This window comes from Dama dama, chromosome 20 (genome assembly GCF_033118175.1).
Source record: "Dama dama isolate Ldn47 chromosome 20, ASM3311817v1, whole genome shotgun sequence".
NCBI classification, from domain to species: Eukaryota; Metazoa; Chordata; class Mammalia; order Artiodactyla; family Cervidae; genus Dama; species Dama dama.
In genome coordinates this window covers 116,931,283-116,945,313 of record NC_083700.1, presented here as the reverse complement: position 1 = coordinate 116,945,313, position 14,031 = coordinate 116,931,283, and the positions used below count along the sequence as shown (strand labels likewise).

Genomic DNA, 14,031 nt, shown 5'->3' with positions numbered 1-14,031 from the left:
CCTTTTTTCTTTTTTCTGTTCAGCTCCAATGATTTCACCACTCCGTCTTCCAGACCATAGACCCCTTCCTCTGCACGATCTAATCTACTGTTGATTCCTTCTAGTGTTGATGCTTTTTTTTCAGCAACTGTTTTCTTCAGCTCTGTCTGGTTCCTCTTTACATTATCTCTCTGTTGAAATTCTCCCTGTGTTTATCCTTACTCTGAGCCCATGAGCATCTTTCTCGGTGTAACCGTGAACTCCTTATGAGGTAGGTGGCTGATCCTCACTGTGTTTAGTTCTTTTCCTGAGGTTCTCTGCGTCCTGCTTTCGCCTAACTCTCTGTGTTCGTTTCTCTGTGTTCGGGTATTTGGTTACTCTTCCCAGTCTTGGATGAGTGGCCTTAGGTGAGAGATGTCCTTGGGGGCCCACGGCATGCCCCCTCCAGTCTCCAGAGCTCCATGCTGCAGGAGGGCCCCTCTGTGGGCCGCGTGGACCCTTCTGTCATGGGGGGCTGACTGCGGCAGACCCCCTGAAGGGCAGGGCAGGCCTCCTGAGCAGTGAGCTGTGTGGCCCCTGTGGGGCAGGACAGTGGCCAGCCCACTGGAAGCCAGGGCCAGCCCTCCACGTGGCTGACTTCCAACCTGCAGGCACTCAGGGTGGATCAAGAGCAGCCGAGTGTGGGGCTGGGGGGAGCCCCCAGGGCTGACGCTGGCCGCCTGGTGGCTGGGGCTGGACCCTGGTCTTGCTTGCAGGCAGGGCTAGGTCCCCATGTGCGTGGTGCCCAGCCAGTGGTGGGCGGGAGAGGACTGGTGCTGACAGCTCGTGCTGGCTAAGCCGCTGGCATCAGAGGCTAGGACGAGGGCTCCAACGCAGTGCCGGCCAGCGCCGGTGTCCACGTGGCAGAATAAGCCTCCCACAGGGGCTGCTGCCAGCACCTGTGCCCCAGGGCTCTCCGCAAGGCCCCCGCCTCCCCGGAGGCACCCCAGGATCAACAGGGGTGTCTGACCCCAGCTCCTGCAGACTGCCACCCCGCCCTGGGTCTCCCCAGCCTGGACAAGCAGAGTCTGTTCCCGCAGCCCTCCGGCTCTCCTGAAAGGAAGCCAGACACTCTGGGAGCTCGTCTTCCTGGTGCAGGAACCCCAAGCTGAGGAGCTCGACGTGGGACTCAGACCAACCTGCTCCTTGGGGGAAACCTCTGCAATTGTGAAATCCATCCCACTGGTGAGTTGCAGGCCACAGGGTGCGGGTCTCCACATACTGTGTCCCCACCGCTGCTGCCTGTCTGGCTGTGGGTCCTCCATTATGTCTTTAGTCCTGGGGGCCCCTTTCTGCTAGTCTTCTGGTTGTTCTCATTGATGTCACTCTGAAGTGGTTGTCACTCTGAGTGTCTGTGGGAGGAGGTGAGTTCAGGGTCCTCCTTCTCCACCATCTGCCCCCCAGCATGGCTAGGTTCAGAGCTGTTGCTGCCGCCTCCCACGGAGCTCACTCACTGCCTCACTTGTTCTGTGAGTACACGTGCATGGCCTCCAACCTCCTGCAGGGACACGGGGGCCCCAGGGCCCTGCCAGGTGGTCAGGAGGGGTGGGGTCCTCACAGTGCAGACCTGACGGTGGAGCAGGGCTCATCTCTGGGGACTCAGAAGGGGCCGCTCCCAGGCCGAGGAGGGTGGCCGCATGGAGTCCGTGAGTGAGGAGGGGTCTTCCCTGGGGCCCAGGGCATCCTGCACTTTCACTGTCACAGTGGAGCCTGGCCCCGGCTGGGCTGCTCTTGCCCACCAAATCTAGCCTGTCCCCCACCGCCTCCCCAGCGTGTCAGGATGGCCACCCTCCCAGCCCTGCCGGCTCCACCCCCTGCCCTTCTCGCCTGCGAATGTCTCCCTGCTCCTCCATCACACCCCAGCAGGTGCAGGCTTGGGCTCGGCATGCTGGGGTTAGTCACACGGCCTCGCAAACCCTGATCCAGCAAGCCAGCAGCTCCAGAGACTTAAAGATGTTTCTAATGGATCTACTACCAGGCTGTGGCTTCTCCTTTAGTTTTCACAAGCCCCCTGTGCCCGAGCGTGGAGGGCTGGTCTCCCGAGTGCCCTTGGACCCCAAAGTGGGTGGCGGGTCATTCCCCTCTCTTCTGGTTCCCGTGCCAGCACCCCCTGCTTCTGCCCTGTGCCCTGGCCCGCATGTCACAGGTAACTCGGCCCCTACCTGCTTCCACAGGAAGATCTGCAGGCCTTGAGCCAGCCTCCCCTGGCTCCCGTTGTGCACCACGTGGGCCTGGGCTGGTCTTCCTCCAGGGCTCGTGGCCTTCAGATTCCCAGCTCCGGCTGCAGCTGCTCACAGCTGTGCCCACGGCCAGCCCTGTGTCCCAAGGGTCAGCCAATGTCCAGGCCCCAGTGGTGGCTCCCCGGCACTCACACCCACACACCACATGCAGCGTGCAACACACACGGGAGCTCCTTTCACACCCCAGGCTTCCAGGGCATGGTGCTGAAGCCCGACGCTGCGCTCTGAGACCACTGGGGGCTCAGGGAGGCCCTTCTGCACAGGGCTCCACTGGTCTCCACCCTGTGGCCTCCGTCCCACATGTGGCCCGGCCCTTGGCCTCGAGGCCCCGGGCACTTACAAAGCTCAGCTCAGCCAGCCCCCCGCCCAGACGCAGAGGCACGACCTACCGGCCCAGAGGACCAGATGCCAGGCATCCTGTGCCCACAGCTTCTAACAAAGGTCCCAGATTGTGCATCTCACCATCTTCCCGCCAAACACAGCTTCAGGCTTTCTCTAAGCAAAGTCGCCTCTCCATCCCTTCAGACAAAAGCATCTGGCTTGTGGGTCTAAGCCCGGGGTGAGGGTTTCCTTCTGGCCTCTGAGAAACCCCGTGACAAATGGCAGCAGGTTCAGCAGGGTCAGCGTCCTGCTGGGGGGCAGATTCTCCCAGCCCCGCTAACCACGGGCACCACACAACCCACACCACAGTTGCCAGCTCAGGACAAACACCTGTGCCTGAGACTGAATTCTCAAAGTCGAGTCTGACCAGCTAAGGGGGTTAAAAGCCCAAATGTGGCCTAAGAGTTGAGCTGTAGAGGCAGGCCCCTTCACAATGCGGTTAGAAGCCGTGTGGATGGAGTAGCAGAGAAGCCACCACTGGGGGCGGGGGTGGGGGGGTGGCTTTGTCCACTGCTGCCCCCTACCTGCTCTGCTGGGAGGGAGCTGGTTGGTCCTGCAGTTCCCACGGTCAGAGGTTTTAACAACAGCCAATTCCAGATGAAAAACCTTGCATTCTGTCCCCGGAATCTTATCTTGATCTCAGTTCCTAAATATGCCAGGGGTGCCTTTGGAATGAATGACCTCGGCTGGTCTCAGGGGTCCACGGGGAGGTCTGGAATCCCCTATGAGTCTTCTCTTGGACCAGTGTCCACCGTGCATCCTGAAATGAGGGGTCTTAATACAAAACAGGTGATGCAGTAAGGCCAGTAGATGAGGCTGTGACTTCGTTGGACAGTCTGTCCCTCACGGTCCCCAGGGGAGGGTGGCAGGGTCAGAGGGAACCGTGGTTTCTGTGGGAAGGCCCAGGGGAGGCAAAGCAGAGGATACGCAGGCCTGTGGGATTCCAGGGGTCCCGAGGTACAGGGCCGTCCCTGGCTGTCTGGCACCCCACCCTGGGTGCAGAGGGCAGGTGGATCTTGGCCCAGAGAGTGGGTTCCCCCGCGGAGGGGGGTGCAGGTCCTGGATTGCTTAGTGGATCTGCACCAGGAGGCCCAGACCCAGCACTAGGGCGTCAGAACAAGGCATGTGGGGGCGGGTGTGCAGGGCGGACACCAGGACCTCAAGTTCACAGACGCTGGAGACACAGTGAGCACAATGACGAGCTGGGAGGCACTACACGCTGGCAACAGAAGGTGACGCTTGCCGTCCTGGAGGCGGAACTCGGGACCCAGGTCTGGGCAGGGCGGCTTCCCTTGAGGCCTCACCCGTTGGCAGGTCCCGGGTCCTCGCAGGGCATCCCGTTGTGGTCTGTGTCCTGACCACCTCTCCTGTCAGGACACTGGTCCTACGGGTCAGGCCCCTGGTGACCTCATTTAGCCTCAGTCACTTCCGTCGCACTCCGTCGTCCTGGGGCCGGACGCACAGCTTAGCCCAGAGCTCGGGGCTCAGGCAGGGCGGCCACTGTGTGAGCACCACACACCCGCCAGCCAGCTCTGCCTGGGATCACCCACACAAGAAGCAGAGAAGAGTCGCTGTCACTTAAGTTTCCAAATGCCCAAGGGCCCCAAATGGGATTTACCACCTGCTGCTACATCCCCTAATCCAGGAAACCGGTCCAGAAGGCGTCAAGGCCACTGGTCATGAATGCACTGTGAGCGGCTGACAGTCTGACCCCCCAGGAAGGTGTAAGGGGGCAAGGGAGACGTCTGGGGCGGAGCCGCCTTCTTATCAGTAAGGGGCTGCTTTCATGAGCTCTCAAGCCAGCAAAGCACAGCATGACAGGTCTGCACATTCTCCTTTATCCAGAACATGAGCAAAAGCTACACCATGAGGTACCATGGAAGGGTAACCTACGATGCTGACGTGCTAAAGATGTTTTGGGAGAAAAAAATCGAGCTTCACACGGAACTACTGCAGAAGGAGGACATGAGGATCCGCAGGAGCGCCCTGGACAGGTGAGCTCGGTGCCAGCAACCTGAGGGCAGAGAAACACAGCTATGCCGGGGCCGCCAGCCTTCAGGATGCAGGTGTGCACAGATCCTGCCACCCGCTTCCTACCCCGGACCAGTGTCAGCTGAGGGGTGCACACGAAGCACTGAACATCAGCCATGCTGACTCAGCTTCAGAAATACATCACTGAGTTCCCAGTGGGAGAGAGGACCACCCCATCCCTCCATCTCCCCATCCCTCCGTCACCTCATCCCTCCATCTCCCCATCCCTCCATCGCCCCATCCCTCCATCTCCCCATCCCTCCATCACCCCATCCCTCCATCACCCCATCCCTTCATCCCCACTCTCCTGAGGGTCCTGTGAGAAGTTGCTCTGCAGGGTTCATCTGATTTAATCTGTTTTTCTGACAGTTGCTCCCACTGGGTGCAGGATCAATCAGCAAGTCCATCCTGCTCCTTGTCACATATGTGCTTGATTTACAGACTCAAAGCCAAATCCACTTTCTTTCTGAGTGGATGCCAGGGGCCTGTGGGTGCTGAGGGGTGTGTCCTAGGTGACCCTGAGCAGTGGACAGTTAAGAAGGAATGTTAGCACATAATTTGCACCAAGACAAAGACTCAGATGGCCAGAAACTTCCAAAGTGGCCCCAACCTTAGTCCCCAAATAGCACCAGCAGCTGCTGCCCTGGGAGCTGGGCTGGAAAGGCGGATTCTTGGCGACTGCAGAGGGCTCAGCCTTGGTGCTGACCTTGCCAGTGGCCAGAGGTCTGGTTGCCATGCTGCCCCCCGCCCCCCACTTCATCCAGTGCTTCTGGCTACTCAGCACAGGTATGGGGCTGTGGCACCTCCTGTCCACACCGTGTGGCCCCCCAGAGCTGGTCACTGTGCTCACCTGGCCTCCTGGGGCGGAGGTCCTGGCACAGAACCCTCATCTGAAGGGCTCCTGGCCCAGGATCCCTGCTGGGTCTCCGTGGCCTCCTCCCTGTCCTTCGGGTACCATCAGGCCCTGGACATTCAGGGTCTCAGCCCACGGGGCAAGGTCCCAGGAGCAGGCTGCTGGTCAGCACTGCCCTGCCGGTCACTGAGGCCCTGGGCGGGGCTGACAGCCTCACCTATCCGAGGAGACATGTTGGTGAAGGGGCCTCAGCCCGCCCGCAGCCCCGCCCCTGGGCGGTGGCAGCTCCGCCCTCGCCCCCAGGCCGTCTGGGCTGTCCTGGCCTCTCCGACAGCCTGGGGGAGGCGCCCTCCTCCCTGGGTCCCGGCCGGGACAGCGCCTGTGTGGGCGCTTCCCACCAACTTGCCCTGCAGCCCCGGAGGTCGGTCCAGGCCAGGCTCCCATCCCACCCGCTCCCTCCAGCCCAAACCCCGTGCTCACATGGGGCCCAAGGGCATGTCCAGCCTAGGGGGCCTGACCCCCTAGGCCGGGCCTGTCTCCCCCCGGTCACCACTGGGTGTCGTGCTGTGGTCCCCATCACAGGCCCCTGTCCCAGGAAGCGAGCGCCCGAGGGCCCGCGTGGGGGTGCTGGGTGGGGCAGGCCGACCAGAGCGCTGCGTCCCGACCTCTGGTTCTGCAGTGACCGGCCTGTCCCCAGCCACCGTCCCCTCTGGGAGGAGCCCACGGGGCCCTTCCTGGCGGGCAGACAGGGCTCTCGGAGACAGGCGGGCCGCGGGCAGCCCGGTGTGCCGGGTCCTCACTAAGCCCAAACGGCTGCCCCCAGGCTCCGCGACGAGTGGGCTCGGCAGCTGGAGAGGAGGAATCAGATGCTGCAGAGCTCCCGGGAGGCGCCCCCGCGGCCAGCCCCGCCCTGCACGCCCACCCTGGGCGCCGGTGACCATCCAGCGGCCTGAGAGCGGCAGCGCCCCGCTGCCCCGCGCCGCCCTTGCAGCAGCCCAGCCCCCGCGTGGTTTTGCGTCTCTAGCGCGATATAAGAGCCCAATAAAATCTCAGATGAGTGGATGTTTTGTGCGCATTTTTCTTCATATCTGTAAAATGTACACACACTAAAAGTGAACGTGATGCCAGTAACACAGCAAGTTAGAAACTGCGGGGCTGTGGGGACTTGGGCAAATTTAAACACAATTTAACTCACCTTTGATCAAAACGTCTGCAAAAGCTCAGCCTAAGGACAGTGCCTGAAAGCCGTGTGCTCCCCAAATCCCTTTAAAGTCCTCACTCACCACCACATCATCTCAGGAAGCTACGCAGCCTCATGCTCACTTGGGTTTGGAGGCACCAGTCTCCGGAGGCTGCAGAGGCCGATAGGGCTGGGACTCAGTGTTTCGGTCTCACCCCTGCCCCGTCCCCCCAGCGGGGGCTGTGACCTCCCCGGGTCCCCAGATGAGCAGGGCCTTGAGCCCGCAGCAGAGGCCGGGCTGAGACAAGAGGACCTGGAGCGAGCCGGATGCCCGCCAGGGGCTGTGCCCCCTCCACACGGCCCCCAGTGGGAACCACCACGGTGCCTCGCTGGCAGGGCGGGACTGCTGGGATGGGGCTGGGGCCCGGCTGTGTCGTCTCTGCAGATCGTGTAACGTGGAGGTGGATCGGACTCCACCTCGGTCTTTAACCTTTGTATTCTGGCGCCTTCACTATGAGTTAGTAATGTTGGCTGTGGCTTGAAATACACAGGTCAGCACGTTCTCAAGGCTCAGACCTTTACAGGCGTAACACTTTCTCATTCATACAGAGATAAAGAGTTGCAGACCAGAGAATAACATTTTCCCACTGGAGATTTACAGGAACATCATGACCTGACCTACATGGACAGCTGTGAGAACAAAGATTCCCATAGCAAGAAGTTCACCACAAACAGCCAAACCCCACCCCCCTTTCAGTATAAAAGGAGCCTGAATTCTAAGTCGGCAGAGATGGCTCTTTGGGACACTGGTCTGCCATTGTCTCCATCTGCTGGCTTTCTGAATAAAGTCACTATTCTGTGCCACAACTCATCTCCTCTTTTATTGGGCTGTTGTGCGGCAAGCAGCACAGGTTTGGACTCCATAACAGTTGGGTTTGGGTTCTGTTTTGTTCTGACCCCCGATCCAGTTGGCAAGGAGAGGGAGGGGTTCTCACAGCTTCTCCAGAGACTTAACCAAAGGAAAAAAATGCCAATACAAATGGCCACGTGACATCCAGGGCATTTCCAGAGGTGTCCACAGTAGACTGGACCACAAGCGAATATCCAGCAGAAAAGGTCCAGAACCTGACACAAAGCTTGGGTCCTTGACTTGCCAAATGGCCCAGTGGAGAGGACCCAGCGAAGGTCCGGTGCAACACCAACCTGCAAACACACGTTCTTGGGTCACCCTGCTAGCTGTCCATCAGAGCTCCTGACTCAGGACATTCCACTGATGAACACGCAGGGAATGTGGTGATTAATAGCCCTAAAAATAGCTGGAGAATAGAAGTCCATCACTAAGACTCGAAAAGCCCCAAGCTGCTGCAGGGTAATTTCATCTGACGATGCTGTCAACACGGATAAACAGAGACGTCTGTTTGGACCGTCTAGGGGACGGCGTGTTGGTGCGGAACCCCGTCCTCAGGGCCCGCCACGCTGCGGTCACCCGCTGACCTTCCTCCTCGTGACAGAAGCCAGGGTGGCGTGGAGACAGGGCTCTTCAACAGCCACAGCTTCTCCGTCACTGATCTTTGTCTGGGCAAAGCTGAGCTACGCCCGGAGACCAGAGGGTGCTTTTTGCAGGGCGGGACCGAGGAACGGGGCGGGGACCGAGGAACAGGGCGGGGCCCCAGCTGGGCCCTCAGGACCGAGCCCTCCTCACGCCCTGCCCTTTTCCAATTTTCCCTGTGTGCAGAGCATATTTAGGGGCTGGATTTCAATTAGCTACTCTTTTTCTTCTGGAGGAAACTTTGAGACACAAGAGAAGTCGGGCAGTGCCTGGAGGAGACACAGAGAGCGAGTCTCTTCGGTCCACAAGGCCTCGCCCTCCCCCAGGCCCTGGGGCAATGGAGGAAGGCCATGCGGCCCAAGGGCTCGGGCATCCCCTCGGGCTGCCTGGACCCCGGGGGCGGCCCAGAGTCGGGGCTCGTCTGCTGTCGTGTGGGCGCCGACGCCCGCTGCAGGGGGGTCTGTGCGGCTCCTGCCGCCCTCAGGGAGCCGGGCGCCTGCACTGGGCCGTCAGCTCTCCCGAAAGCGGCATCACTGCTCGGCTCTGACTTATGGGAACACAACGGGACGGCGCCCACTAGCTAACTGAGCTTTGCTCTGCTAATCCACGGACGGGTTAGCCGGATTCAACGATGGTGAGCACAACCGCAGTCTGAGTAGTCACTGCGGCCCCGAGTCCACGGCTGCTGGTCCTCCAGAGCCGAGTCGGGTCGGGGAGTAAGGGACTGCCAGGCAGAGCCCCGGGGGCCAGGCCTCCCTCCCCCGGGCTGGTCCTTGTCCCTGGGTTTGGTCCTCATCCCTGGGCTCCTTGCCCGGCCTTCGGGGGACTCGGAGCATTCCCCGTTCTGGCAGGACCACAACCCTCAGCCCAGAAACCCCCTGACGCCGTGGTCATGTTTCTACCACTCCCTCTCAGTAGAACACGAGAGGGTCTTGCTGCCACGTGAGTTACAAAGAAAATTCGTGCTTTTCAGAGCTGTTTGGGCCCAGGAATGCAGGAGACGGTTTGAGGGGCTGTCGACCTGGGAAGCAAAGCACTTGCACGGAGCTGGCCTTTGACTTTTAGATCCCTGGCTGGCACCCTGGGATTCCTGGCTTCCTGGAGGAGGGTCCCCCGGATGGGGTGGTGATGCTGGGACCTGGCAAACCAAAAGCAGGGCCAATTACAGGAGGAAGGCCTCCTAGAGGTGGCCGGCTGCATCCCGTGTCTCTTTCCTCAGCATTCATCTTTAACAATAAGAGCATTTCCCAGCCTAGTCAAAATTAAGTTACTATACTTAACAGAAAAGTATAAAGACTCTTGAAAACCAGGTAATGCCAAGTCCCTTTTCGACTGTCCCCAGTTCCTGGGACAGCAGGTTTGTGTGAACGAGACTCACATCAAACAGGTCCCCTCCCATGGCTCTCGGGAAAACCAGTGCCCTGGGGACTGTCCCCGTCCCGACCGCCCTCACTGGGCTGCTCACTCATCACTTCCAGCAGCTAATACTGGGGACTCTCTAATCTGTCACCCCTTCCATGCTCATTAGACAGTTTCCCTTTTTCAAGTGGGTCTTCCTCATGACTGGAGTGATTTACTTAGACTGACTCTAGTGGAGCAGAAAGCAGTGTTTCATGGTCCCTTTGAAACCAATCATCAAAAGAAAGAGTCGGCTTAATTTCTGCACTGTATCCCTTCTCATGCTTTCTCTTGTTTGAGTATCACCACGGATTCATGGATTTAAATAAACTGGATGCAGTCAATCAACTCTGAGCATCACTCTTCCCAATGCTCAAATTCTCACAGATCTGACCAGTGAGATCCTTTTCAAACTGGCTTCTTTTTGATGGAACTCCATTAATCTTTGAAATGTCCCTTGCTTTCTGGAACAGCAAAAGGTACTAAACTGGTATTCACCATAGCTGCCCCAGAACAGAAAATGAATAAACAAATCGTGGTACATCCAATAGTAAAATAATAGAAATAAACAGGAGTAAACGGTTCATATGTGTACCAATGCGGGTCAACCTCGAAAACAGCAGGTGTGGTGAAAGGAGGCAGGGATGTGACGAAGACGTGCCCATTGCTGCAGGTGACATGGGTGACATCCCAGAAGGGGCACAGCCCTTCCTTGCAGAAGTGGGACCCTGCTCCCCTCTGGGCAGGGAACCAGCGCCAAGAAGCCTGGGGGCATGATGGGGTGGGGACGCCCCGGGTCTTCTTTGGGTGGAGGTTACATAACACACAGTCCTCAGCTGGGCTCTGGGGGCACGCGCCTTACTGAACATGAATTTCATCCCGATAGAAAAGGCTTAGGGCAGGGAGACGGCCCATCTGACGGGGCACGCTGCCCCCAAGGAGGCACATGCTGGGTCCTGGTGGAGGCAAGGAACTTCTCCCACCCAGGGTTCTGGGCTTCCAGGTCTCGAGTGTTGTCCACTGGGATCTGTTGTCTCTCTCCTCCCTGGGGGACCCTGACCCACGCCTGGGACAGCTGAGTGGTCCGTGGGCCCCCCCCCACCCAGGCCAGAGGAGGGAGGTCGGCCTCTGACTGACGGGGCTCCATCCAGCCACCAGGGCAGCCGCCAACCCATGTGTTCCCCGCCCCGCCCCCCGCCAACACTCCCTCTGGGACCCCAGCCCAGGGTGAGCCCTTGTGGGGCCCCCACTCCTGGGAGGGAATGGGTCCCAGGGCCTTGGCAGCAGGCCCCAGGGGCAGACGAGGGGCCATCAGAGTGGGGTGCAGGGTGCTTGCCAGGGGGCCCAAGAAGCTAAGTGGTCAGCAGGACTGGGCAGGGGAGACGTGGGGCCTCGGCCAGGCCCCTAGGGGCATCTGTGGACACAGCCAGGTGAGCAAGGGGCCAGGCCCCACCCTTGTGCAGAGGACAGGCCCAGCCCAGGATGAGAGTCTGAGAGGGACGATGGGGGGGCAGCCCCGCCCTGGCCCCACCCAGGGAGCAGTGAGTGACAGGGCTGGGCTGCAGCGCAGTGGTCCCCGCCGAGAGAAGGCCATGTGAGCAGGGTGAATTTAAACCCAGTCTAGGACACCACCCAGCACTGTAAGCAGACTTTTCTCCTCCTGGGGAGACAGAGACTTTGTGCAGAATGCTCAGGGCCACCTGAGCCGTACCATGGTCAGCGGGACGATTCCCCCCTCAGTGTCCACGTCCTGATCCCAGAACCTGTGAGCATGTGACCTTCATACCCAGCAACTTCTCAGAGGGAGTTAAGTTAGGGGTTTTGAAACGGGGCATCATTCCGGAAGGACCAGTGTCAGCACACGGGTCCTCGTAGGAGGGGACAGCTGACTGGCTCAGAAGGACGCCTGCACCCGTGTGCACCACAGCATCATTCACAAAACAGTGAAGGGTCTGTAGACGCCTGGATGGGCAGAGAAGACGCGGTGTATATACATACACAGCTCTTCAGCCATGAGAAGGAAATCCTGCCATTTGTGATGACAGGGCTGGACCTGGACAACATTAAACTGAAATAAGCCAGACAGAGGAGGAGATGGTTGGATGGCAACACTGACTCAATGGACATGAGTTTGAGCAAACTCCAGAAGATGGTGAAGGACAGGGAGGCCTGGAGTGCTGCCGTCCATGTGGTCACAAAGAGTCGGACACAACTGAGCGACTGAACAACTACAACAAAGCCAGACAGAGAAAGACGGAAGCCCTAGGACCTCACTGATGTGTGGAGTAGAGTGGGAAATGATACAGAGAGTCAATGGTGTTACCAGCTGCTGGGAGGGGCGGGGGGAGCAGGGACATGTGGGTCAAGGACACAAATTCCAGCTCTAAGTTCAGAACCTCTCGGACTGATGCCCAGGCTGGGGACTCTAGTTACAGGACTGCACCGTGTGCTTGGAAGCTGTGGAGAAAGTGGGTCTTAAATTTTATCCCCCCCTCACACACACACACAAAAGGTACATATATGAGGTGATGGAGATGGTAGCTAACCTTATCATGGAATCATTTCATGACATGTACATGCATCAAATCACCACTGTACCTTTACACAACCTGTTATATTGATTACATCTCAACATAGCTGGGAAAAGGTGGGAAGTGAAAGGTCGCAACTATGAGCCGTGAGCTGAGCTAGGACTGGTGACCTCCGGAGGAGACTGTTTGGATCTGGAGCCAGAGACAAGGCTTAATAACTCGGAGCTTTTGTGTAGCAGAGTTTTATTGAAGCATAAAAGAGACAGAGAAAGCTTTTGAGACATAGACATCAGAAGGGGACAGAAAGAGTGCCCCCTTGCTAGTTTTTAGCAAGGCATTTTATACGTGCTAGCAAGCTACTAGTCAGATAAATCAAACACCTCAAGACTGAAACAGTTGCCCTGGGTCCCTCTGCCACAACATGCATTTTGAGATAGAATGACACAAGGGGAGTCATCTTCGGCCATAAAACAATTGACATGAATCTTGAAGAAAGGCAGATTTCCAACAAATACATAGTTTCATTAACATAGTTTAAGAAAACATTTCCAAGAGTGTAAGACGCACTGGTTTGCTGAGCCACTATCAACTCAAGGTTTGAGAAAAAGGTTAGTCTTAGGGAGAACGGATTTGAAAAAAGGCAGATTCCAAAGCAAATACATAGTTTCATTAACATAGCTTAGGCTCAGATGGTAAAGCATCTACCTGCAATGCAGGAGACCTGGGTTCAATCCCTGGGTCAGGAAGATCCCCTGGAGAAGGAAATGGCAACCCACTCCAGTATTCTTGCCTGGGAAATTCCACAGACAGAGGAACCTGGCAGGGTACAGTCCGTGGGGTCACAGAGTCGGACACAACTGAGCAACTAACACACACACAAGAAAAACGCATGGGTTTACTGAGGCATGAGCAGCGCAAAGTTAAGTTCAAGCAGAATCGAGTGTGGTCATGGCAACACAGAATTAAAAGAAGCCTCCTTTAATTCTGTATAGAGGAGGGAAAGAAAAAAGTCTTCCACTTGCAGTTTATTTCCTCCTGCTGCTTGAGACCTCTGGCCTTCCTACCTGACTATTAACCCTCTCAGAGGCAGGAAGGTCAGAGTCAGAGAAGATGAGAGGTGGAAACAGCAGAGGGACCATGGCAAGGGGTTCGCAGCCCCTGGAATCTGGACACGGCCCTGAGGCACCTCAATTTCAGCTGGAGACCCGCTCCAGAGCTGGAAGGAAGTTCATCTGAGCTGCTTAAAGTGTCTAAGTTTGTGATGATTGTTACAGAAACAGCTGTACCAACTAGTCGTACCCTCTGTAGCCTCAGGTGGGGAAACTGGTTAGAACCCAGGGTGGAAATGGCTGGAAGGGAACTTCCTGAATGTGGCTGCCAAGGCCGCCAGGGTCAGGGGAGGCCCAGGCTTGAAGCCGGGAGGGTGGGGGCGGGGTGGGTGTCGCCCACCTGGACGGTCACCGCGGGCGGCTGAGTGGGGCCTTGGGGCCGCCCGCAGGTCCACATGCCTGCCAAGGACATGGGGGAGGCAGCACCGGCCTGACTCAGCTCCTGGACAGCCCTCCCCGGAGGCCGCAGTGCTGCAGGCGCACCGGTGTGGCAAGGCCTGTGTCACACACACTTCACCCTTCACGGGCAGTCGGTCAGAAGCATGTCTCAGAAAACCCCTGGGCTAAAAAAAAAAAACAAAGAAAGCCCCTGGGCTTCCCTGGTGGTTCAGCCGGTAAAGAATCCGCCTGCAATTCAGGACACCTGGGTTCCAACCCTGGGTCAGGAAGATTCCCTGCAGAAGGGAAAGGCTACCCACTCCAGTATTCTGGCCTGGAGAATTCCATGGACTAGCCTATGGG

At 58.1% G+C, this 14,031-nt stretch overlaps 1 protein-coding gene across 1 annotated transcript; it reads left to right on the top strand.

The window, feature by feature from the left end:
- The first annotated feature begins 1,165 nt into the window (after positions 1-1,165).
- Positions 1,166-7,005, top strand: FAM240C (family with sequence similarity 240 member C). Its single transcript, XM_061119775.1, has 4 exons — positions 1,166-1,203; positions 4,485-4,633; positions 6,347-6,456; positions 6,938-7,005. The coding sequence occupies exons 2-4, from the start codon at positions 4,488-4,490 to the stop codon at positions 7,003-7,005; spliced, it is 324 nt and encodes a 107-aa protein (XP_060975758.1). The 5' UTR covers positions 1,166-1,203; positions 4,485-4,487.
- The last annotated feature ends 7,026 nt before the right edge of the window (positions 7,006-14,031 follow it).

What these genes read in the sequence shown, in the direction of transcription:
- FAM240C (XM_061119775.1), top strand. Translation starts at nt 4,488, where the DNA reads ATGAGCAAAAGCTACACCATGAGGTACCATGGAAGGGTAACCTACGAT. An exon ending in CGCAGGAGCGCCCTGGACAG is followed by an intron (nt 4,634 to 6,346) that starts GTGAGCTCGGTG and finishes GGCTGCCCCCAG; the next exon opens with GCTCCGCGACGAGTGGGCTC. An exon ending in CACGCCCACCCTGGGCGCCG is followed by an intron (nt 6,457 to 6,937) that starts GTGACCATCCAG and finishes CCGTCCCCCCAG; the next exon opens with CGGGGGCTGTGACCTCCCCG.